General features: G+C 49.8%; 1 protein-coding gene across 3 annotated transcripts in view; it reads right to left on the bottom strand.

Moving 5' to 3' along the window:
* The window catches only part of Med27 (mediator complex subunit 27), a 177,981-nt gene that overhangs the window by 10,813 nt on the left and 140,992 nt on the right, over positions 1 to 26,176 (bottom strand). For all 3 annotated transcript variants that reach the window (NM_026896.5, NM_001290489.1, XM_017319246.1), the window contains 2 exons: positions 13,652 to 13,759; positions 4,514 to 4,555 (listed from right to left, as the gene is read on the bottom strand). In NM_026896.5, coding sequence (NP_081172.2) covers positions 4,514 to 4,555; positions 13,652 to 13,759 — 150 coding nt within the window. The remainder of the gene's footprint in view (positions 1 to 4,513; positions 4,556 to 13,651; positions 13,760 to 26,176) is intronic.

Here is a 26,176-nt window from a genome sequence, read left to right as displayed (position 1 = left end):
TCTAGAACTTCAGGCGTGGCATCCTGACCAGGGGTCTTGGTTGATTTTTTTTTTTTCTGAAGAGGAATGTAGGAGGTTGTCAGGGGGACTCAGAGACTAGAGAGTGAGCCCCCCCCCCCCCCCGTGATGTGAGACACCAAGGTCACGCCCAGCTCTACCCTGCTGAGGGAAGGAGGGCTCTTGTGCTCTGGAAGTTTCCTGTGTTGGGTACTGTGGGGAGGTGCAGTGCACACAGCCGCTTTCTAGAGCACCAGTCTCCTGGGCTGGCTCCGCCCACCCTCCTGTAAAGGGCCTGATGGATACGCAGTGGTATCTCTGCAGAGACCATTCCCAGGAAAGACCCTGTCTCACATCAAAGAATGGTCAAGTGAACAAAGAGGCAAAGAGGGCAGTGGCACCCTACGGGTACCCCAGCTGTCTACTGTGTTGCAGGATTAGGTGGGCTGCTGCCTGTGGAAGAATGGCCACAGCTAAGAGTGGACTTCCGAGGCCAACGGCTAGGTTTTGTTTCTACCCCCAGGAGGGGACACTGGCTCCATAGAGACGTTCTATGCCCCCACCCTGCCTGTCTGGGGCCTCTGTGCTCTCTCACCTTTCTCTAACCCCTGCAAGGACTTCATGCAGCGAGTGGCTATCACTCTCCGCCAGATGCTGGGGGAAAATGCACACTGTTTTGAAATGAGGGGGTTAAAGGTCAAACAGTGAGTGCACCAGCAGAGTTTAAATGGCAGGAAAATGCGAATTTGCTTGAAGCCTTTGCTGGCTCTGTGGCTCTGGCCTTTCAGAGGGTCCCCTTATTTCTGTATTTCATTCTCCGAATCCACACTGCTGGAAACTCACTGGCTATAAAAAGCCGCTTCGCCCTAGGAAGAAGTGCAAGGCGCCTCTGGGGTAGTGCAGTAAATGACAGGCACCTGTTGGCAGTCACAGCCTCACAGCAAGCTGTCCCCAAGCAGCCTCTGCCTTGCACTTGGGTATGGAGTCTAATGAGTAAGATAGGAAAAGGCTTGCTGACAGTCAGTGTCCTCAGACAAAAGGCAGGCATTTCACTCCTCAGAACTGGTTTGCTATAGAGCCACAGGGGCTGTGGCTCTGACTGAGGGACTTGCGCACGGGCCTCTGGACAATGTAACAGTGGCGTGCCCTCCATTGCCCTGGCTCCTCAAGTAAAAAGACATGGGTAAGTGTGCTTTGGCTCTACAAACAAGGCCCCAATCCCTGTCCATCCAGAGGGAAGCTCTGGGGCTTTCTGCCTTCCTAAGGGCACCGGAAGCAATACAGTGGTGCCAGGAAAGGGCAGATGCCCGCAGAGCAGTGGGAGGTGGGGGCGGGCTTCAAGCTCCTCCCATGGCAGGGAGTCTCCACTCAGAACTGGGTGTACTAACGCAGTTGACTCTGAGGTCAAGCTCCTGGGGAAGTGGGTGACTCTGCCCAAGTCCCCTCATGCAGGGGACAGACCCTCCTTGTCACAGTGAGCCGCCCTCCTAACCCAGGGGAACTTACTGCCCTGGGCGAGGCTTTTCTCAATAATCTGACCTTGAAGCTCATGCAGGCTGTCTACTGGGCTGACAGGTGCAGGAGAACCCTCTCCATGCTCTGCCAGCATCCACTACCAGCAGCATCAATAAGCACACGCCACAATTATGTGGGGGAAAGGAAAACAGAAGTGAGAAAGGGTGGGTCCTAAAAAGCAAAGCTTACAAGGGCTGCCAACTAGCCCTGTTTTCTGGCGCTCTGAGTCCCAACATGAACCACCACTCAGAAGGCTGTGCAAGACAGACTAACCTTGCACAGAGGCCCTGCTCTGATGTTTATGTGGGGCCGACTGTGGGAAGGGAATGGAGCAGGGGACAGGATGCCAGATGCACCTTCTTCCTGCCACCAGCCCCTTCTGCAAGCTTGGAGCACAGGCTCCTGGATGTGACATCACAGCACACCCATTTCATGGGACGTGATTGGCAGAAGCTTTACTGAGAGGATTAAGCTGGATTCTGTAGTACATTATTTTCTCAGCTATCCCTCCATCTGACAGCACAGGCAATCCCTGGCAGGAAGTCTTACTTGCCCCTAAAAGGAGACAGAGACCTCACCATTACCTGTCCTTCCTTCTAAGGAGAACACTGACATCGGTGTGGTGGCAGTCTTTAGCCCAGGGTAGGTCAGCATTGGAGGTTACTCGCTTAGATATAATAGGGCCAGGGAGAGAGGACATAGAACCCAAAGTGTCTGTTCGAGGTGGGTCAAGTACCACCATGTGGATCAGTCCATCCTTACTTCTGCAAACAGGCCATGTGAAGCACACAGGGAGACTGGCGGGTGGCCATGCACCTCACCAACTGTCCATTTCAGGCTCTGCCGCTGTGTGTGTCTGCATGTCTGCATGCTCAGACAGAGATGCATGGCAGGTTGTTTCCAGGGAGGGGTGGGTAAAAACATGGTAGCACAGCCTAAGTCTGTGCTTCAGAAAATCCCCATCTCACACTCTGCCGGAGTCCCTAACAAGCTTCTCACACACATTCAAAAACGACTCCCATGGCACGGAGCAGGTTTTAAGAAAGCATGGCAAGGAGGCCTCACTCTCAGGGAGGGTTTACTACCATAGACCAGGTTCTGGGCTGCAGGCTGCCAGGCTGCAGGGCTTGAGAAATCCTGAGGGCCACTGTAGGGTCTGGAGGAGAAATTCGTTACTATGCCGCAGAGGGCACAAAGGCCAGGCTAGGTTAAAGGAAAGGCGAGCACCAGTTTTCATGACGCTGGTTCTTCCGGCAATGAGTGGTTTTCTTTCTTCTCTTTGCAGTCACAATGGAGGGAAATTTGTCAAGAGCAACATGGAAAATACTAATGTGGCTGAGGTGGCACCCGTGCCAGCCATGCCAACCATGTGAATATCTCCAGCTTGGTAGCTTAGCAAGCACGCAGAGCCTGCATAGGCCCAGGACACTGAAGGCTGGGCGTGGCAGTCACAGTTCCTTCCATTCAGCTCTGGACGTGAGGTTACACCCCATTATGTTTCCAGGGACAGCGGGGTGAAGGAATGCTAGCAGACCCGGGACAACGATGTTTTCAATTAAATGATGTTCTTGCTTGTGAAATATTTCGAGCTTTATGCAAGAACTACACAGGTGTCCCAGGCGGACCCTGTTATAACTACTTTCCTCAGCACTGTGACCAAAACTCAACAAGTGGAGAGAAGGCTCATCTGGGCTCAGTGTGAGGGCACAGATCCACAAGGAGAGCAAGGGGCGGCAGCAGGTGCACAGCCGGGACTCCACACCACCTCACTCCTCCCCAGAACAGAATGGATGCACAAACCTCAAGGCCTGCCCTTCAGCAGCCTACTCCCTCCAGGTCAGCCTGACCTCCCGAGCTTTACAATTTCTTGAAATAGTGCCACCAGCTAGTTCAAACACATAACTTAATGGTGCACAATTTACATTCAAACCATACTGATTAATGATCTTCTTTAAGTCACCCTACTGGGGCACACACATGGTGAGCTCGCCTAACTCTCCCTTACACGCCAACTACTCCCCTAGACACTGATGACACCTTCTGAAGCCCTGATACTTGTAATGGTTCATTTCTGTCACACTAACTGGGTTTAAAGTTTCCATGGAAACATACCTGTGTGTGTATGTGTGTGTGCTCGCACGTGCATCTAGCCTGGGTGTGGGCAGTCAACTCCAAAGAACTGTTCACTTTAAAATGGCTCACTTTATATTATGCAAATTCCACTTTAATTAAGAGAACAAAAAAAGCCTATGCCTCCTGGCACACCTTGGGTACAACTTACTCATGGAAGAACTTGGGCCAAGTGTCCCAGCTCTGAGTGGTCCCCGAGGTATTTCTTACCAAACAGAGAACAGTATCCACATTCTGTCCCCAGCTTGAGACACTTGCCTGACTGGGGCTCTTTAAGATTCCTCACGGGCTGGGCAATGGTGGTGCACACCTTTAATCCCAGCACTTGGGAGGCAGAGGCAGGCGGATTTCTGAGTTCGAGGCCAGCCTGGAACATGGAATCATCTCAAAGTTTCTGCCTTGATATAGTCTACACTATACTCAGCAAATCCCAGTGTGAGCATTCAGCCCTCTGGGCTGATACTAGAACTACCATTATTCCCTCAGAAACAAAGTATGTCCACCACTCCAACACACCCTCGGTGTCCCTCCGAGGCTACCTGCTTCCCCATGTCATATAAATGCAGGTCAGGTTGCCCTCCCCAACTCTTGTAGCCCAGGGAGTTCCTGTGCAGGAGAGGATGGCCTCGGACTTGGGATTCCCCTGCCTTCACCTTCTAAGTGCTGGGATGACAGGTGTGCACCACCATGTCGATAGAACCCAGGGTTTGTGCGTTCTAGCCAAGCACTCTACTCCGACGGAGCGAGTCACAGCTCCAACCGTTCATTCTCCCCGTCACTGTTTAAGAAGCCTCTGAGTTGGGGACGTTTCTACCCAAAGGCATTCGTAGTCTGCCCATGCCTCCTGAGCATGGCACAGAGGGACACTTACCTTCTGGAACACTTGGTAGCTGGATTTGGACCATATGTCCAGCTGTTGTGGAGAGAGAAGAACAGTATCAGTTTGAGTCAACTCAAAGAAATCAAACAGTGACAGAGAGGCCCCGGTGGCAGGCAAAGGGCTGCTGTGGCCTGCCTAGGCTTTTTCTTTACGGATTTCCAGGTGACTTAGGGAATGGAATGAAGGGATCTGAGGTCATCTACCTACAGCCCCATGAGCTGAGATCCCTGCCCACTGTAGACCCTGATTCTCCCCAAGGCTCTTTCTTGTATCCCTTGAAGTGCCAAGGCACGTATGCTCTTAGCCTGGCTCACCCTTCACACAGCTTGCACACGGCTCAGTGTCACTACAGTCAGAGCATTCTTCCCGACATCCACTCCCTTTCCTTTTTGAGAAGTTAGTTTTTCTGACAGTAAAGACCACCCTGTGGACAGAAGTGTTGGGCCTGGCCACACATCATGGGCATTAGCAGGCCATTGCTGGGTAAAGAGGACCAGTGTGAGGATAGTACTGCACGCTAGGAGTCACGGCAGACCCTCTCCACACACGCCTTCATTTAGTCTCCAGAATGACCTTGGCTTTCCAGATGAAGAGGGAGTTCACCTCTCACAGAAGGCATGGCAGGGTCATCTGGCTGCTCAAGCTGGGCTAGCACTGGCAGCCCCTGGGGAGGTTTTCCCGTATTTTTAAAAATTCTCTCATAATTGCATCCCTATAGCCGTTTCCCTTCCCCCATTCCTCCCAGTTCCCCACCCTCACCTCCCCTCTCCCCAGATCCACTCCTTCTCTTCTTCTCTTCAGAAAAGAGCAGGCCTTCCAGGGACATCAACCAAACACAGCATCATGACTTCAGTAAGACCAGACACAAACCCTCATACTGAGAGGACGAAGCAACCAGTAGGACAAGGGTCCCAAGAGCTGGCAAGAGTCAGAGATGCCACCACGCCACTGTCAGGGAGTTTTGTTTTTTAAGTTACACATTCATTGCTGTCCCATCTGGCTGAGTTTGGAGGGCTAGAGCTGGCTTGTGAGGCAGCTCCTTATCTGTTTCTCAGCAGCATCCCTAGAGTGCTCTGGAACTGCCTGGGTTAGGAGGCCCTGAACTAAAGAGACTGGATTGTACACACAAGGAAGCATGAGGTCCCAGATGAGATGTGGCTGGAGCTCCGGGGAACTCCACCAGTCCAGCCTCCCCCTCCCCCCACTGGGGTCTCATGCACAGCACCTCAGTGTCTCCTATGTAACTGAAGCCATTACTGCTTTCCCCCGCTCGCACAGCAACCCATACAAGTCTGGCTGCATGTTTCAAGACTTCAGAACAAATGATGAATGGCAAACCCAGAATTCCTCTAAGAGACAGCAGAGGCTGGGCTGCCACTCACAGGTAATGACAAGTGAGGAAGTCGTCTGTGTCCCAGAGCTGCTAGACAGGTGACTTTAATATAATGAGGTCAGGAGCCGAGCAAATCGAAACAGCCAGTGAATGGGTCTCCTGGTTCTGTCTCTAGGGTTGATTGGTAGTCAGACTGCAAGACTGACCTGGGGTAGCTCGGGCCCATGTGCTGTCACACTGACCTGCTGCAGTGGGGCACAGGGGAAGTGGCTGCATGAGGACATGCCTCTGGGTCACAGGGAGTGAGTGTGGCACCTCAGAGTCCTTGGAAACTGGAGCTGGGTTACACCCTGGCATGCATTCCTTTCTCTAGCTCCTTTTCACTTGGGATTGGTTTCTTGTTAAGTCTCAGGTGCCTGACACCTTACATGCTGAAGGGCAGAGGGACTGTCAGGGTTACCTGCAGGATGGCAGGAGGGGTGGATCTTTGATCACACACCCATACAGGGAAAATGTATATCACTCATGCTATATCCCTATGACCTAACAGCAAATCCCCAATGCCAAACTGCCCCCTAGAGAGGCGACCTCAAATTTCAATCTCTGTCCTTTAAAGCAGTGGATGGGGTGGGAGGTGGGGTGGGAGGTGGGGTGGGAGGTGGGAGGTGGGGTGGGGGTAGTGGGGTTGGGGCATGAGAGCTAAACAGTATGTAGGATAACTCACAAAAACAGTTGGCTCTGTGAAAAACGGCACCTGCTGCTAACCCTAACGACTGACCTGACCGGAGTTCAGTCCCTGGGACGCATATGGTGAAGGAGAGAACTGACTCTTGTAAGCCGCCCTCTCATCTCTGAACGCACATGTTTATAGACAAAATAAATAAATGTAAAGGAATACATACATTTAGTTCCCCACATTCTCCCTTCTGATCCTGGCCTGGCTCTGTGGGCAGAGTCAGGCTCAGGTGACCTCAGGGCAAGTTCAGCCCAGGGTTTAAGGAATGCAGCCTTTAAAGACTGCCCAGGGATAGGGGAGGGGAGCGGAGGGGGGTGGGATTGACGTTGCACGTCTTAGTTCTACCCAGATCATGATGGCAGGACTTTAAGTTTCAGGAAGAGCCGCATCATCCATTTTAGAAGTCCTCTCTCTCATTTCCAGCCAGCACTGGCGACACCTCCTGCCGTTCACACCACACACAGCACACTGCCACAAGGGTACCAGCCACAAAGACATGAAGATGGAAGACTTTACCAAATCTACAAAAAAAATACAAAACAAAAACCAAACCAAAAACAACAAAAAGACAAAAACCAAAGCTCAAGAGAAAAGCTCACATGCTTCCTTTAGAATGGACTCTGCAAACTTAGTTGTGGATATTCAAAACCCACCTTGCCTATTCATCATGCCTCCGTTTCAGAGTTTTAAATAAGCTATTCAGAATGCTAGAGGATGATGCTACCATCTGGGACAGCAAGGCTGGACAATACAGTTCATTTACCTCGCACACATGGCTGAGAAGGGGGCCGGTAACAATGGCTCCCCTTGTGCTCTGAACCTGAATCGGGTGGCATATACTTGATCTTTGCTAGGCTTATGCTAGAGAAAGCCCTTTAAATGAGTTCTGGAGTTGATGCTCTTCTCTCTTTAGGGCCAGGAAAAGACTTAGAAATTCATTTCAGGAAGCCAAGGCTGAGCTCAGTGAACACTTATTAGCTCTCACTTATTTGCTGCAAAGGCAAGCATTGATAACTTTTTTTTTTTGCTAATTGCAATATTAAAAAGGGAACATTCTGGAAGCTGCAAACCTTCAGTGAAGGACATTATTTGGAACTGGGATGTCAGGAAGAGAGTGAAACTCCCCTCAGAACACTGGGCCTTAAGGACTTGAAAGGGCCACGTCAGCTGCCTGTGGAGCCTGGTGGACAAAGCTGCAGTCCCAGAGGCAGCTAAGGGTGTTAGGGCTGGAGTGTGTTCAGGTGGGGACAGGGGCTATTTGCAGGGGAGTGAAATGCAACTCTACAGATGAGTGGGGTGCTCATATCTGTCCTTAGGATAAGATACCAAGATGTCAAAACAAAAGCAAACCAAACCCAAACCCCTCTAAAAGCATGGTCTGACACCAAAGGCAAGGTCACCCTGTCCTTGATGATCTCTTACTCCTGCTGTGGTCAGCAGGGCCCCCTTCCAGTGCTAACATATAAGAGTAACTTCTAACACAGAGATGGGGAAACTGAGGCTCAGAGAGCATCACTGCTAAGGAGTGGGGAGTCTGGAAGCAGGCCTGTGTCCAGAGGCCCAGAGCCTCCCCACAATGCTACTGCCCCACCTCTCTGGGGTGCTCCTGCAGAGTTCAGCCTCACAAACCTATGCCAGGCCTGCTGCTCAGCAAATCACTGCCACTAACATTCATTTAGCAGTACACGAAAGCGCTGGCAGCTTATCAGAAAGTTATCAATTCTTTATTTCATTTCAAAAGGCAGCACACACAGAGAATTTTAAATGATCTAAAATGGACACTTCCAAACGAAGATTGTAAGCCGCAGCAGCCTCAGCCTCTAAAGGAAACCTTTAAAGGGACCTCTGACTTGCAAGACAGACGTGCCCATCTGGGTTAAGGATCCGACTGGGCATCGGTGAGGGATTTCTCTGCAGCTGCCCAAGTTTTCAGAGCCATGGAAAACTTGTGTGTGGTCATCTTAGGTGTGCTCACCCTTCCAGGGGAAGAGGAGACAAGCATCCCAGGAGAGCAGCGCTACGCCTCTATTATTCTTCAACTTTCACTTTCAATCAGGACATGCATTTGTTACCAAAAAATTGCTGAAAGCACAACTTTGGGGTGCCCTCTGTGCAGGAGCCCAGCTGGATTCATACTCTTCCCGGCTCTCACCCTTTTCCCCACAAGTAACAAGAGGCCATTTTTCTGAAGGTCGTCTGAACAATTTCAAAGGCTATAACAAATCAAAATGTTCCCTGCATCTAATATCAAACGGGGCTGATGCCAACACTTATTAGAGAAATCAGATTCAAGCTTCCCCCAACCCCCTCGACCCAAACACACACACATATCCAACTTTGAAGTAGGAAGAATGCAGGATCAGAAATTACCCTGGAGACAGCTCTGGCTGTCTTTGAAGGTTCCCTTTGATACCGCCATTTCTTCTCCTCTCTTACGCTGGAAGGCTAAAAGCTGCCTTTTTTTATTGATATGGGGTAATTAATGAAGCTATAGCATTAACATAACCTAAATCCCCTAATAAGATAAATTCAATGGAGACACTTCTATTTTTTCCATCTGTTCAGCCCGACTGATATAAAATCAGGACAATGGCCAGGTGTTCCCACACCTTGCCTGTTAACATGCTGAGTCACGGCCCTACTCCCTGATTGCAGCCAAGAGAGGTCGGTAAGTCTGAACGGCAGTTTTATTCTTAGAGGAATGAGGGTACGGTGCTTGATATAAAAAATATGCATCATGGGTAAAGACAGGGCATCAAGATAGTGACTGTTACAGCAAGGTGCAAGCTGACGGTGTGTGGGACAGATGCTGGTGGGAAAAGCTGGTTGGAAACTGTGGGTGGGAGGAGGAATGGCTGGCCACTACCACAGCACTGAAGACAATGTATTGGGGACCAGCACATGGGGGACAACCACACAGGGCAAGAGGTTAAGGCCATGGGAGGCTTTATGAGTCCATCCAGTGCACCCCAGGCTGAGCTTCATAGCAGAACAAGTCCTAAGCCCAGGTAGCAGGTGAACAAATGCAGGGCTGCAACTTCCCAAGAGCCGATCTGCCAGGGACCAGACCTTGAGCTCCAATGGTGTTTTCCAAATCTGACACTTTGTGTACCACAAGTGTGCCCACTGCAGGCTCAGCACTCAAAACCGGACATTTGCAGTGTCTTCTCTTTTGTTAGGTGATTAAGAAACTGGCACTAATGACACGGTGAGGAGCAGTCGGCCTCAGGCCGGTCAGCCCACTTCTCTACCACTTGAGGCCTGGCCCCGCCAGTCTTGCTTGCTTTTTGCTTGCTTTTGTTTTGAGGTCCCTACCTGCCACATGGGCCCATGTACACAGGTGTAAAAGGGATCAACAACTTCCTGCCTGTAATAAGCACAGGGAAAAAAAAAGAAGCCCTTCAGTCAGGATCCCACCGTACCCAAGGCTGCTGAGCCAGAGAACCGGAACCCAGTGATGCCAACTGTGCTCTGCTCTGCACATGGAGAGACGACACCTTGATCTGCCCTGCGGCTGGACAGTCTCCCCCAGGATCCTGACCCTTGACTCAGAGACTTCTGTTAGAGAATGGACTTGATGTTCAGCTAAGATCTGTCACATGGCTGATGGGCCTTGGGGAGATGGGCTTAGGACGGTACTTAGGAATTCTAGTGTGGGCCTTATGTGATGATCGTCAGCATATATAACTTTGCTATACCAGCTACATGCTCTACTCCTTGCTTGAGACAGTGCCCCAGCATGCTCTGAGACAAGCCATCCTCAAACCCAGGTTCCCTCAAAATGCCCACTTTCTGCTGTACAGTGGAGATACAGCAATCTTTCATGAGGAGGCTGTGTATATGGGCTCATGTGTGCCCCTTTAGTCTGGTCATTTATGATCCTAATGCCTGCGGCTTCCTGATTCTTCAGGGTTCCATTTCAGCTAAGCAGTTTTGCCTCTCAGGCAGGCTATCCCATCAGCCTCTTTCCCACACACACCAGTGCTTCCAGGCTGTTGCAGGCACTGAGGTGTACCCTTAGGACATGGTCACAGGACTCGTTCACAGAGGCGATTCCCCACCCTAGGTTCCAGCCTCCCGTTCTGTAACGAGTCAGTCTGAGCAGTTATGGCCAAGATGAGCACTGGGAGTGCAAGAGAGTTATTCACGGAGTCAGTTAAGTTAGTAGCTGGGGGCTGGCAGGAGGGAAGAAGGGGGAGGGGAGGGGGAAAGGAAGGAAGGAGGAGGCAGGGGGGCGGGGAGGGAGAGGGGGAGGGAGAGGGAGAGATGAGCCCAGGGGTGGAGTAGGAGAGCAAGCACCTAAGGAAAGTTAGAACAGGCAAATGTGGGTAATAGCTTGGCTGTCCTAGGACCACGTGGGCACCACGGCTGGGGAGTGGATAGGACACATGCAGAGAATGGGGGCAGGTAGGGTCAGATCTTGCAAAGGTGTCCATAAGCCAGATCTCAGAAGCATGTTGTACAAGCTGCCAATACAATATGCTCTGAGGACAAAGTTGGGATCACAAAAGAACTTGGTGACCTTGTGAGAAAATGTGTACTTCTTTTTTTCCTTTTTTCTTTCTTTTTTTTTTTTTTTTTTTTTTTTTTGGTTTTTCGAGACAGGGTTTCTCTGTATAGCCCTGGCTGTCCTGGAACTCACTTTGTAGCCCAGGCTGGCCTTGAACTCAGAAATCCGCCTGCCTCAGCCTCCTGAGTGCTGGGATTAAAGGTGTGCGCCACCACGCCCGGCTAAATGTGTACTTATTAACACATTCCTAAGGCATATGCATAAACCAAAGGCTCTAAGAATGTCTAAACACACTTGACTTCTTGGCTGGGGTGAAGGGAGGGGATGGCTCAGGGGTGAACACTTGCTTAACTTGTGAGAGGCCCTGGGCTCTATCCTTGGGTCTGCAAAAGAAAGATAGAGGGGAACCATCTGTAACCCAAGGTTTCTTAAACCTGGGTGCATGGGCTTCTCTGTAACCCATTAATACCTATCTTGCTCTGGTGCGACTGCCCCAGGTATACTGGGATGGTGGCAAGCAGGAGAGATGATGTATTCACAGGTGTTTATGGGGAGTGTAACTTGCAGGCTGAGGGCAGGGACACTGGAGCCTCCATGAAGGCAAGAATGATGAAGCAGAGAACAGACAGAGGGCCTGGGGTGTGGGGGCAAGGGGAGGACTTGAAGAGAAGTGACAGCCAGCACCTGCTGACAGCCCAGCCCTCAGGGGTGGCAGGGAGGAAGGTTTAGGTAGTTGGGTGGTGGTATAGCTAACTAAGTCCAGGGACATAAGGAATCTGAGATAGGGAAAGGAAGAGCCCAGACAGAAGGAGTGACCCCTGTGTTGGCAGCATGGTTGGGAACAGACAAGGGGAGCGGGGCTGAGGGAGAGAGCAGCCCAGGGAAGAGGAGTCAAGGAAGAGATGGGAAAGAACAAAGCATGGCTGCAGCAGGCCACCGGGGTGGGCTTAAAGAGGTACATGGTAGATAATTTCTTGTCTTGAGTGCAGCATCAAGTACTAGTGCTCCCCACTGGTAGAGTGTAGGTGTCCCTGGGTGTTACTGTGGACAGTTGGGGTTTGGTCAGCAGAACCTCATAGGCAGCGTGCCAGTAGCACACATATCTGGCAGAATCTCCACTCCTGGTCTGAATTTGGAGTGTGGCTCATTTGCATCCTGACTTGGTAACTCTGCAAGCTTGGTGCTAGTTACAGCCTTTCTTTGTTCTCAATATCCAATCCCTGCCTAAGCGAGCAGCAGCTGTTTCATACCAGGTGTGACTACTGAATCTTCAACCTGAAGCTTGAGAAGAGCCAAGAGAAGTGAACTTCACATGCTCAGCGGGGGCCAGTCTTCCTGGGCGGTGCACTAAGCCTGCCTGTCTTCTAGAGTAGACCAGCAATCAGAAACCCCACTTGACCCAGGCAGAATTTAGAATCCCATGGAGGCCAAGCTCACCAGACTGTCACACTCACTCTGCACTCTTGCTCGAAGGACAGTATGATTTTCCCAGAAATAAAAAGGGCATCTCCCAACAAATGACTTGCTATCAAATGGGAGAGCTATGCAGAGCAGGCAGAGAACTTGGAAGAACAATCACTCCTCTGGTAGCCATGGTCTGTGGCACGTGGGAATGCTGTGTGCTCCCGTGTTAACCTTAGCACAGCACCAGAACATCTGTCATAGGCAAAGCCACCTCTACCACCTGCTTTTCAAGAACAGTCTATTCTCATTATAATGTGGCCGTTGAGTTACCAAACACATTGAAATGTTAGCATTTGAAACGAGGAAAGCAAAAGGTCCCAAGAGAGGAAAGGGGGGGGGGTCCTCAGGCTGCAGAGTGACAGGGGGAACTTGGGTGGGGCAGGTGCTCATCATGCTTGGGAGCAGACACAAATGAAGGCTGCCAGCTCTCATTAGTGTCCTCCGTTGCTTCCCCCAGAGCCAGATGGAGAGTGCACACTCAAGAAACTACAGGTCCACCAGAGTGAACTTTCCAGGGATGCCATCACCTGGGGAAAGCGCCTGCCTCTTCACTTAGGCCCTGGCCCTCATGGTGTTTAGCTGTGGAGAGTAAGCGTTCTGTGAGGCAGAGCACCTGTGGGAAGAAGCTGCTGCTTCCTGCTGAGGCATTCAGTGTGCAGCTGAGATGTGACTTCCCAAGGGCCGCCTGTTCCTTGTGAGAGTCAAGGAGCGTGTCATTGGGTTGTGTCAAACTAACTTGAGTCTTCCTAGTGACTCTATGAAAAGCAAAATGTGGAACCCTGGGCTATTGATGTGCTGGCTGACTTGAAAAAAATCTATTTCCTCAGAAGACATGTCTAATGAGGCAACTAGGGTCTAAGGTGCTCAATTAGAAATTCAAGTGAGGGCATCGGGCTTGCTGTGAGCAGCAGAGGTTTAGAACGGCAAGTGGAGAGAATGAAATAGTATTTGTCAAGGGTCCCTCTTCATGCTGACTAGTCTGGATCAGTCCAGTGCTGATTTGCTGGTTATTAGTACAACTCACCTAGAACTCTGTTCTGGGACAGAGTAAGGAAGAACCTATCCCCAAGACTCCAGGCCACTCACCTTTCCATCCTCTGTGTAGACGCTCTCATTATACCCCTTCACAATCGTGCGATCGATGAACAGGCTCCTCATGACCACAATGACTTTCAACACCTTCCCCAAGGTCACCTGTGGAGACACGAGTACACACACGTGAAGGCTCACCATGCAAATCACAGAGCTGGGCAGGATGGTGGAGGCAGAGACCGCCGCTTATCTGTCCACATTCTGAGCGAGGCAGCAGAGGACACGGAGAGAAGGCTGGGTGCATAACCTCACCATGCAGGACAGACCCAGCCATGGCCAACTCCTCTGGAACTGCAATGCTAGCCTAGCCCACTGTCCCCAGAGAGCTTTGCCTCCTGACCTCTCTCCACCACTTTCTGAGGCCAGGGTCCCCTAAGTTTGACTTGGTGAGCGTGGTGCACACATTGGTGCTGATCTGTATCATGGCCATGAGTATAATACAGGGACTACAATGCAGAGAGCAGACATAGGCACCCAGCAGCCCGTGATGGAAGTGGAGAAACAATGTCAAAGGAACCTGAAGGGAAGGAAAGTAGCTAGGTGTTATTCAGACCTGCAGTCAGGGCTTCACGCTCAGAACCTAAGCACATCATGGATTAAGAAAACACCTAAAAAGCTGGGTATGGTGGCTCACACCTTTAATGCCAGCTCTTGGGAGGCAGAGGCAGGCAGAACTCTTTGTGAGTTTGAGGCCAGCCTGGTCTATACAGTGAGCTCTAGGACAGCCAGGGCTACACAGGGAGACCCTGTCTCAATACCCTCTGCATCCTGAACACAATGAGAAAACATTTAAAAAGGTTCCCACAAAGCCAGAGAAGACAGACACACTGCTCTGTAGGGGCATGTGGCTCTTCCTAGGAAGTGGAGCAATGCTACCTTTCCTTAGAAGGCAGTACCTGAGGTGCATGCCTCCTGTATTCCCAGGTGAGACCTTGGAGGCAGGCTTGGCCCAGAGCTCATTGCAGGCCTGTGGTCTTGGATGTTCTGATGAGGCTAGATTTGCTGAAAGGAAACCTCAGCCTACACAGCAAGCCTAGTTCTTCCAGGCCAACTTGGTGCTACCATCTAGAAAGCATCCCTTTCTGTCATCGTGTCCCCTGCAGCTTTCTGCCTGTCTGGTGACTACCTTCCCATTTCCTTGAGTAGTCCTAGGTGCTGGTGAGCACCCTGACACCTGGCTTGTTACTGGTGCTGGTATGATGTTTCTTTCCATTTTGTGTGCTTTACCTGTGCAGAACAGCAGCATGGTAAGAGAAAGCTAAGCTGCATTTGTTTACATTTAAGGAGTGGTAACAAACACATCTTACAGTGTACTTTTAAATACTGTTACGTTAGCTGACACAGAATCACTATTTAAGGATGCCAATGGACCATAAAGGCAGGATCAGCAGGGGCCCCCTGGGGGAAGTAGGGCAGAGCAGAAGCCCAGGCTACAGGGCGGGCAGACCTGACAAATCAGGGCTCATCCCAGCACACAGTAGGCCAACTCAGAAGCTTCAGTAACTGAGAACTGTCTTCTAAAAACACCTGATTCCAGCTGGTTTTAATTAACTGACTAATTGTCTCAGGAAAGTGAGTTTTTGTGGAAGGGCATCAGGAGGAAGATAAAGGCCCAGTCTTTCTACCCAAAGATGGTCACCATCCATGGTGTGTGTGTGTGTGTGTGTGTGTGTGTGTGTGTGTGTGTGTGTGTGTGTGTGTGTGTGTGTGTGAGACGGTGACAAGTCTTATCATTCTTCAGCACTGTGCCCCTCCTGATGCCCGCAGTGGGCTAAGTAAGGCTCTGAGCCTAGGTCCTGGGTGTCCCTTCCCCTTCTCAGGACATGATGGAATTCAGCCTGGGCCCAACATAAGCCTTTGGCACCTGCATGTGGAAGAGGCCGACTCCACCTGCCCCCAGCACCAGCCCCACACTGGGTGCCCAGAGCAGTATGGCCACTTCCCTGGCCTCTTTTTCTGCATCCAGGACACACAGCAGCACCAGGAAGGACAGCTCCCAAATAATCACACAGACAGCAAATGCAAACCACCAATGAGCTTGAGCTTGAGCTTCAGGTCTGTCCTCCCCGCTCTGAGCATGCTGACCAATGCTGACCTTTCAGATGGTCCATACGTTATCTGTCAGTAAATATGTGGATCTGCAAACCAAATACTGACATAATTATACCATAGGCCTTCCTCCATATTGCTATACAGGCTTCAGAAATAGTCTCAGGTGCTACCTGGCCTAGCTATGGGCTACCCTGGGCCCTTCTCAACCCCTTTCCTGCTGCCCCATGCTTAAGGTGTTTCCAAGTTTCCTTAATATAAACCCAGCTGCAGCAGGTACTTGTGGGTCTACATTATTACTTGAAGTTACATTTTATTTACTTATTGTGTGTGTCCATGTGTGTGGATACATGAGTGCCACAGTGAGCGTAGAGGTCAGAGGGCAACCTGTGGGAGTCTCCTTCCAGCACATAAGTTCCAGAGGGCTGAACTCTGTTTGTTTGGTTTGGAGGCAAGCACCTTGACCTGCTGAGCCCTCTTGCCACCCTAAGGGGCATTTTCTATTTTAGGATAGATTCACAGAATTCTAATTACTGGGGCAAATATTACAGTCTGCCAAGCTTCTATGGAGGAGCACTGTGCCAACCAGAAAGCTACCCACACAACTGTTGGCTCCTCTTCACCCTATTCTTGTCAGTAAGTGGAGCTATTAAGTGGAAACAACAACAGCAACAACAACTAGACAGACAAACACGACTCCCTGCTACTCTACTCCAGCAATAACAACTCACAGCCCTTTAGGAGTGTGGCAAGATTTCACTCTAGCACAGGCTGGGCTCAAACTCCCAGCATCCTCCTGCTTTTGCCTATTGACCACTTGGACACCAGGTATGAACCTCCATGCCTGACTTCCAAGTTTGTTTTTTGTTTTTGTTTTTGTTTTTTAAAGATTAACATCTATTTTAAAATATCTGTGTGTGGGTCGGCGTGTGAGCGCTTCTTGTGCCGGTACTCTCAGAGATAGGAGTGAGGTGCTCTAGCTCTGGAGTTACCTGGAGTTGTGTGCTGTCTATTGTGGGCGCTGGGAACCAAACATCAGATCCTCTGAAAATGGCATTCTTAACTGCTGAGCCATCTCTCCAGGGCCCACCATCCCAATCCCAACTTGGTGTGAAAAAAACATTTAGTATAGTAGGGTGTGACAGTGATGGTTTTAATCCCAGGGCTCAAACTGTGTCTAAAAAATAAACAAAAGCAACCCCCCGCCCAAACCCCTATGGACCCAACCCCTGGCCACCTAGTGTCACCTCTACCTCCTTTCCCTCCAAATAACAATAACAGTTATCAGTTCTCTGTAATATTTTAGTATGCATCTTTAAAAGACAAGCGGCCACACTGACAGACCTCCTGTCTAGAGAACAGCAGCTGTCTAACACTAGCAAACATCTTCTGGATTAGTTAGCAGGTTTCTAACCATCTTCTAAATGCCTCTTTGAAAAGAAGAAGGAAGCTCACTCTAAGTTCTGTGTATGGGTCATCAGTCTAAGCTGGGGCACCTCTCTCCTGCTTTGCTGGTTGGAGAAGTGGAAAAAGTTAGGGTTCAAGGAGGCTCTAGCCTGCACCCACAGATGCTTCCCAGGGAGCGCTGGCATGGCTTACCCTGCTGGGCAGACTGCACAGCCTTATGTACTTACTGTCTTTCCATTTCCAGGAGGCCCTATGAAGTCCGTGAGAGAGGACTCTGGAGTTCACCTGAGCTGCAGAGGCACAGTTAGGGGCATTTGAATCTCAGCTTGCTCTTGGTGATGATCTATCCAAACTGAGTCATGTCTCTCCACTGCTGTGGGGAAGCTTGGCCTCCTTGCAGCTCTGGATGAAGTACTTCATTCAGAGACTCATTCAGAGACACTGCTGCCTCTGTTGTAGGACTGGGAGGAGCCCGGCAGGCAATGCCCAGATGGACAGAACCGTAAAGGCAGGTGTGGATAAAGGGCTCAGGAGCAGCTTTTGTTCCTCAGCCAGTCAGCAGCAAAGATGAAACCAGAGCCACTGTCCAGGCCAGTGAGCCACCACTTGGGGCTCATTTTCCCTCCTGTTGCCACACTTGGGGCTACAGGGAAGCTGTGGATTGTGGATGCTACCCTCCAGGACAAATAAAACAGTGAGTCTGATGAATGAGTGCTAAGCAGAAAGCACCTGCCAGCTTGCAGGTCAAGGAAGACTCAAACCGACCACAGTGATGGCCATTTGCTGGTTAGAACAAGTCAAGGCCTATATTTTTACCTGGGTTTCTATAACACAGGCTATACAGTAAGTACGACACAGGACAAGTCAATCTCTTATGCCTGTCTGCTCAGAAGCGGAATGAAATGTGGAGGGGGGTTGACTGAGGATTAAAAAAAAAGGATGCAGGTTGCAATGCTCATCTTAGGGCACAATGTACCCAAAACATCCTTCTGAGTGTGATGTGGCAGAGTGGGCAATACTTGCCATCAGTGTGGAGCTGGGTGCACATTCTACAACATACTTTCTAATCTTAGTGTCATTCCAATGAGTCAGATGTTCTTGTATGTGGAATGGGTAAATGTCTTGCCTGGCTTTGTTGGCCCCTGGGCTTTGATGGACTGATACAATACACTGCAGATGGACCATGGATATCTTTCTACATGTAGCCAGCACTGCCACAGTCAGAAGCAAGATGCTCACTGACAGGGGCTATGGGTTGATTCTTGGCAAGGGCTATGGGGTGCCACAGATAAAAGCTAATACCATCTGGTAATGAAGCATGCTTGCTGTTGCCAAGGTAACATTTTTCTATACTGAACACCACAGCTCCTGAGAGCTCACTTACCACTATGTGGCAGTTGGTACAGTGAGTGTAAGTGGCACACAGTCAAGGAAGCACCACGCTTCCTGAGCAGGGACCAGAGGGCACTTGGGAAGGTACCAGACAGCCTCCCGCTGGCCTTCTCAGCACAGGGAGAGTGTCTGGAAGTACTGGCACTGGCAGCCTTGGATGGGCCAGCTATGCTCTGGGTGGATGGTGGTCATCAGCAGCTACCTGTCAAGTGGCATTCTCCCAAGAGGATTCTAGCTCACTGTGGTCAAAGTGTGGGGAAAGTAAAGGAGGAGAGAAATACCTGGTTCAGCTCTGTCACCGACAGACCTGGTGGCTGAAGGGCTATCTTATGGGTAACCACCTTGTGGCAGTGAGGATTGCTTAACACTCATTCCTGCAGTCTGTGCAGCCACAGTAGTTTGAGATGAGCAATATCTATGTTTATGATGGGGGGCTGGATGGCTCTTGACCTGGCACATTGCACACGTGTGCCAGAGGGAAAGGGCACAGCATTTGCTCTCCTTACAGCTGGCTATAGTTCTGAGCCCTGCTTTGGGGAGAGGGGCTCTTATTTTTTAAAAGCCAACCATTTCAACAAAGCCACCCATGAGTGCTATTTTCACCATACAAATAAGGCCTTAAGGGGCCTGCTGCACTCTAAGAAAAGCTTTGGGATATAGAGGCAGAAAGGTAGACACACACACACACACACACACACACACACACACACACACACACACACACACACTTACTTACTTCTAGGGGACTTAGGAGTCATTTTCTTCACTACAGTCCTAAGGAACTTCCTCTGCACTAACCCTGAAGGACGAGGTGGGGGGGGGTGCTAAGGGGAATCTATTATCATGTGAGATGTATCCACTGGTCTACACACTGGGTCAGGGAATGTAGTAACTGCTGTCACCTATGTGTGGATGCCTGTGAAGGCCAGAAGAGGCATCTTATCCCATGGAGCTTACAGGAGGTTGTAAGCTGCCTGATGTGGGTGGGTCAAGTGCTCTCAAAATCCCAGCTCTGTCATTGTTAAAGGAATAAACTGAGCCTGAGCCCTGGTGTGTGTGTGTGTGTGTGTGTGTGTGTGTGTGTGTGTGTGATAAAAATGGCTTTTACCTGAACAGAAGTGGAGGATACAAGGTGCTCCCCATGTGGACCACTCAGTGTTCGTACAGAGCACTGATGGAGGACAGTGGTGTGTCACAGAGCCATCTGCTACAACCAACATGGATGGAGAGAGCTGTGCCCAGAGGCAATTCCCATGAGTGCTCCAAGGACTCCCCCCGCACCCCCAAAGAAGGTTCTTAGATTCAGACTGGAAAAAGCACCTAGAGCCACCAGGCTTTGTACAGCTTTGGGGGCTTTCTCTCGGAATGAGAAACCTTACCTCTTTCCCTAAGGATAGGACATGCTTGCATAGCTGCAGTGCACTCCTCTAGGAACCCAGGAGGCAGCCCGGCAGCTGTCTTATTTCCATCTTTAACAGAAGGAAGCTGGAGACAGGAGTCCAAGGTCACTGTTTTTCTGTGCAAGGCCGGGAGCTACCTCTTGCTGTTTCCCCATATCTTGCCTAGCACATGAATCCAAATGCCAGCAACAGTGACCACAGGGCCAGGAGTCACCTGACCCTCCATCCTCCCAGCAATCTCCTCTGGCACTGTGCTAAGTAGCTCTAAACCCTACTCCCTAGGACGTCGGCTTCCCTCACCAATGGCTTTGTGCATACTCCCAGCCCTGTGGTAAGACGCTAATAATGTACCTGCTTTGTCTAATTTTAGTGTATTTAAAAAAGCCAGCCTTCTGGACTCTACACAGCTGCTGGATATGTGAAGCCCTGCTAGAGCCATGCTGGGCAGAATTGTGTCTCTGAATGACAGCTTCGGAAGCTGCAGCAGCAAGGGGCCGGAGGACGCAGAGACACAGTGCTGGCAGCTGCTTCTTTCTAGGAACAGGTGGGGCTGGCTGCAGACTCAAACCTCTGAGCCAGGCTGACTTTGAGGGACACAAGCCCTGGCAAGGATGGGCTCAAGCACGGGAACTGTCTGCAGTACCTTGTAAGATGGGGGAGGGGAGGGCTAGGGGGTGGACTCTGTGAGGGCAGGGCAGGGCAGCACACACATTCCCAAGGGAATTTGGGCTGTGATAGGAAAGCACCAGGGCACACAGAAGAGCAGCCCAGGAAACCAAGTCTCTCCATGTTCAGGGTAAGCATAAGAGAGGGACTTCGTTGTGTGCTTCACGCTAGAGCAGCACAGCACACATAGAGGGCGATCTGAGGAAGAAAAACAAACTGGGAAGAGACTCCCACCTGGAAACTAAGTTTGAGATAGCAAGTCAACCGGCTGCAAGGGGTGGTTGTTTTATTTCTCCTGTTGACAAGGATGGAAAAATACTCAGGCAGGTAAGAGGAGTCTGCCCAACAACACGTGAGAGTGGCACTCCCCTAGACTCCTATGCAAATCCTGGCTTGGCCCCACTTCTTTAGCTGGTTGACAGCAGGAAGGGACAAGGGTGGCTATGTGAGTGCTTAGCAATGGGTAAAGGCTCAGCTGGCTGTCTTGTAGGGTAATTCCTGACAGACTCCTGCCACAGGCAAAAGACACAGAGGCTCTGCAGTTCAGAGTCTCTTCTGCTACCAACAGAATGGTATATGGCCTAGGAGAAGCCACCTAGTGAATCCTGGCCTTCTCTCCATGGTGGGGCCTCTATGGGCACTCAGTTGGGGCTATCATCTCCCGGTATCATGTCCTTAGCTCAATGCATGGCAGCAATTGCTATATTACTATTGCCATTATTTTTAATAATTACTAAACACCCCATGTAATAAAGTTCATTTCTCATTAGGTAGCTTAGTCCATTGACACTCTAAACTTTCCTTAACTCTTGTCTCTCTAGAAAAGCTAAGGCTGCCCCGATTGCTGGGGGATTTTGTATCACAGGAGACCTAGCTGCTTGGCAAATTTCAAAGAAAGGTTCATGACAGAGAGTTACAAAATAATTTTCTGCTTTTTATTATAGACATAAAATTCCTCACAATCCTATTTGTCTCCCGCTCAACAACAAAAATCCAAAGAGAAGAGAATGGGCCATGTTTCCCAACCCTGAGCTTGTTCCCTTTCAGGTTTTCTCTGTGGTATGAGGGATTATCAAAATCAAATCAAGTCTACTTTAATTTTTAGATATATACATGCATACAGCCCTTCCAGAAGGAGTAGGGATGGACAGGGTTTAGCTGATGGAGAAGTAGCCTGATGATTCCTAACCATCTTAAAAACAATGGGGACTTCATCAGCCTTGAAAGCAATCCTCCACAGCATACACCCTGTACCTGAACCTAGCACAGAATATGACTGTCAGGAAACGAAGCCCCTTCTCAAGGTACTGTGTGGTGGTGGAATCCGCTGCATTGGGTGTAGCATTGGGATTGAGGGGTCACACAGTGGCCTGACAGAAGGCTCCGCTCCCGCATATCCCAGTAAGGCCTGCTAATTTGACTCTTTGCAGCAGCTGGACAGTAAAACATGGATTTGAAGGGAGAAAGGGCAATACTAAGAAAGGAGAGAAGGGGCAGGAGAGACAGGCAGACAGATGACACGGCTCAGAGCTACCTTGGAATGCAAATGCCTTGCCCTTTGCGTTCTTCCCCCATCTGTGTGTTAATATGGATCACGTGCAGGCCAGACATGGGCACTGAGAGAGGTAAATGGAACAGACAGTTCATGGAGCTGGTGGTCTAGTCGCAGGAGACAGGCAGGTAAGAGATAAAGGGCCACTGCAGTTATGAAGGAAATGAACCAAACAGTGACAGCTTAAAGGGCTTGTTCAGGAAAGGGTGATGTGTGGAAAATGAGGTGTTAGCAGCTTGTTTGTTCACGCAGATGTTTACTAGGGAGCCACAGTGTGCCAAGATGGAGCATGGACAAGGGATGTCTGCTCCTGTGCCTGGACATCTTGGAGGGGAGAGGAAGTGGTGGGAGACTACTACTCTGTACAGGGTCAGAAGACAGACATCTATAGAAAAGGATTGGGTCAAGTTTCACTGAAGTTTCCTAAGACCAAGGCAGTCCAGGCCAGGTGCATGGTATAGCAAGGGAGGATCAATAGCAACAGCACTGGGGGTGGGGGGGATGGAAAAGCTTGGGTCAAGCAGAGTCTCTGATGTGGACGGTTTTGTTTTTGTTTTCTTTTTCTTCCTTTTGTTCCCCCAAGAGACAGGGTTTCTCCATGTAGTCTTGGCTGTCATGGAACTCTGTAGACCAGGCTGGTCTTGAACTCACAGAGATCTGCTTCTCCCTCCTGAGTGCTGGTATTAAAAGCATGTGCCACCACACCCTGCAGGTGTTTACTTCTGAGTGACAAGGGACACCTTGCAGGCCCAGGCAAAGGAGTGCCATGTCTGATGAGTACAGTTAAACAACATCTGCTTCATGGAGGATCATGAAAGCAAATAAGGAGATCATGAGAAGCATCAGTCCAGGCGTGGTGGCGCACGCCTTTAATCCCAGCACTCGGGAGGCAGAGGCAGGCGGATTTCTGAGTTCGAGGCAGCCTGGTCTACAGAGTGAGTTCCAGGACAGCCAGGGCTACACAGAGAAACCCTGTCTTGAAAAACAAAACAAACAAACAAAAAAGAAAAGCATCAGTGTAGGGATGGGGTTATGCCACGGACTGACATGATTTGAGGCTTGGGTGATAGCTCAGTGGGTGGAGCCCTTGCTATGTAAACATGAGAAGTGAGTCTGGATCTCTGTACCCACATAAACTCCAACCTGCAACCCCAGCCTAGGGAGGAGATCCTTGGAGTAAGCTGTCTAGAGACTAGCTGAACCGTAAGCTCTGGAGCGACATAAGAGCATAAGAGATCCTATCCCAGGATTTAAGGCAGAAAGTGATCAAGGAAGACATCTGATGCCAACTTTAGCCTCTACGTGGATGTGAACAAACACATTTGTACAGACACACAGACACGTACACCCACCACCACCAGCAGCAACAGCTAAATGCCATAGTCTCTGTTAGACTGAGTATGAGGGCAAAGAGCAGTGAAGGGTCTTCCCAGGGTCCAGTTTGAGCCCCAGACAATTGAATGGCTTGGGTATTTCCTGAGATGACAAAGGAGAAAAACAGGGAAAGGATCACTTCCTGTGCAAAGTTTGAGCTACTTCTGAAATGTCCAGGAGAAGCCTGCTGAGCGGCAGGTCTTAGACTGGACCCATGACAAAGGGCTAGAGATGATCCTCCAGTTTTAAAGGATCCTGACTTTCCTGGGTGCCATGTGTGGAGCTGAAGGCTTACACCTTAAGCCCGGCCCGAGTGACAGTGACAGAGATGCTCTTTGCTGACTTAAAGCAGGAGTGGACTCCATGATGGTGAGGAACAGGTGATGGCAGCCCCCACGTGGACCTGCAATAGTGTTAGAATGGTGCTACGGTGCCCTCGGGGGTAACCTGGTTTTGTTAAATCTCTAGTTTTCCTGCCAATACCCTGTTAGGCAGCACTTGGCTTTTTAATATTTTGTCTGTAAGACGTATGCCAACTTGACCTTGATGTAGAAAATTTTAATTCAAATCAATACATGGACAAGGTCACTTTAAAATCCAATTAATGTGAATGGGAAAATATGCCCCACAGTTGTCTGAGCTGAAAATGGGAACAGCTGTAAGTTAACTACAGAAGACACATATTCACAGCCCCACCCTGGCCCTTCTGGGCTGGATAACGCAGCGATCTGTGCCCTTAAAGACACAGGGTAGTTTGAATAAAAATATTTTACTTTTGTTTAGGGTAGCCTAAAACTAAGCTGAGTTTGTTTGAAGATAAACATAAAATGTACTGAAAACTGTGAGTTCCTATAACCTGATTTAAAATAAATTAACCTAGGGCCTGGACTCACCAAGGACTCCCCGGAGAAATCTAAGCTCCACTCTAGCTCCAATAGCAGCACTTAGCATTTATATAGAAGGCAGTTCCAGCACTGTGTGCAATAAGCTGGACATGGGGAAACCAAGGCACTGCACTTTAGATTCTTGTTTACTCCTATAAACACTATGCAGTCAGGATTCTAAGAGCTGGGGTTGGGTCTTCCACCCCTGGATTTTAAACCTGCTTCTTAGGTTTTGCTTGTTTGCCAGTGCTGAGCATCAGACCCAGGGCTTCACACATTTAGTTCTTTGTCACTGAACCACATTCCCAGTTCTGAAACCTGATTAATAGGGAGTATTTACTCACTTTTGGTGTTGAGTGTTAAAGCCAGACCACCACTGGGTCATACTGTGGCCCCAGAAGAGAAAGCGTACCAAAAATGAGAGAAATGAGGTAGCGGACCATTGTGGCTCTGCTGCTCGCTCCCATCTGCTCTCATCTTTTCCATTTGGGACTTCAGCTTTTCTGCACTTACGTCAGGTGAGAGCAGACAGGAGTGACTAAGCACCCACCTAAGGAAGACAGAGCTGCATCTAACTCCAAGAACAACTGAAGTTATGTAAGACTGGGACGTGATATTAGAGGTGCCAAGAAACACCAGAAGCTTATTTCTCACTTTACTGCATGTTTGCATTTTCTGAAAGGCTGCTAAAGGGCCCAGAGCTGTGTACTATGAGGAGAGCCCCGCACCTTGCATGGCTTTTCCAGCCTCCTGGGAACCTCTGTGGCTTGGAAGGCAGATGTCCCACAGTGCAGGGCCAGTGTGTGTGGGCAATGGATGGTATGACTAGCTAAGGTCGAAGACGATGGTGTGAAGTGTCTGTTTCCTTCTACAGATTACACTGCCACAACAAATTAAAAGAGGCCAGCCCTCTGCAGTGAAGGACACGCTGCTTGCTGTCTTGCATAACACTGGCTCCCCCCCCACCCCCAGCATCACTCCGCATTCTCCTTCATTTGAAAATCATATCCAGCAGCAGACTTCCACTGCCCCTCCCCATCTGCTGCGAGTATTAATGCTCCTCACATACTCATTACTCTTTAATGATGCCTGTTTGTAAATAGCAAGACGGATGCAATTAAAGCACGATAGGCTAAATAAACACACACTCTAATTAGGATCTTTACAAGACATTTTTTTTTCATGTATAGACTGGAATTTACCTTTCATTAATCTAACTTAATTGCAATAGTGCACCAATAAAGACTCAGCCCAAATTAAGTGCTTTAACTGATTTCCCTGTATTAAGGGTGAGCCAGGGATCCTTCCTTTGGGTAACAAGCCACAGTCTGTGGGACGTGAGACTAATGGGGGGAACGCAGCCATGGTGCACTGGAAGGAGGATTTTGGAAAGAAGACACCTGCCACTACCAGATCTTGCTGCTTCCGAGGTTAGTGAAGTCACGGCTCCAGGGCTGGGGCAGGCTTGCCCTAGGTGCACCAACTAGCTTTGCTCAATTCTGTGACAGCCAGTCTTACTCCTAACACCCGCCGACTTCCCAAGACAGAGAGGAAGGGGTTGGAGCTGCTGGCTTAAACCCCTTCCTGCTCCTGAACACTAACTCCTACAGCTATTTGCTTTGCAGCAGGGCAGCAGACAGCCATGCATGAAATGGGTACCTGCTATTTGCAGAAAAAGGAAAGCTCTCGTGTTTAACTCCTGATTCTAGGAGTGAAAGTCCATTCACACTGGGCAGCTAACTAGGAACACGATGCATCATTAGACAGAACCATCCAACCAAGACCTCAGAGCATT

This window comes from Mus musculus, chromosome 2, assembly GCF_000001635.26.
Source record: "Mus musculus strain C57BL/6J chromosome 2, GRCm38.p6 C57BL/6J".
NCBI lineage: Eukaryota > Metazoa > Chordata > Mammalia > Rodentia > Muridae > Mus > Mus musculus.
Note: the sequence above shows the minus strand (reverse complement) of the source record. Positions and strands in the feature narration are given on the sequence as shown.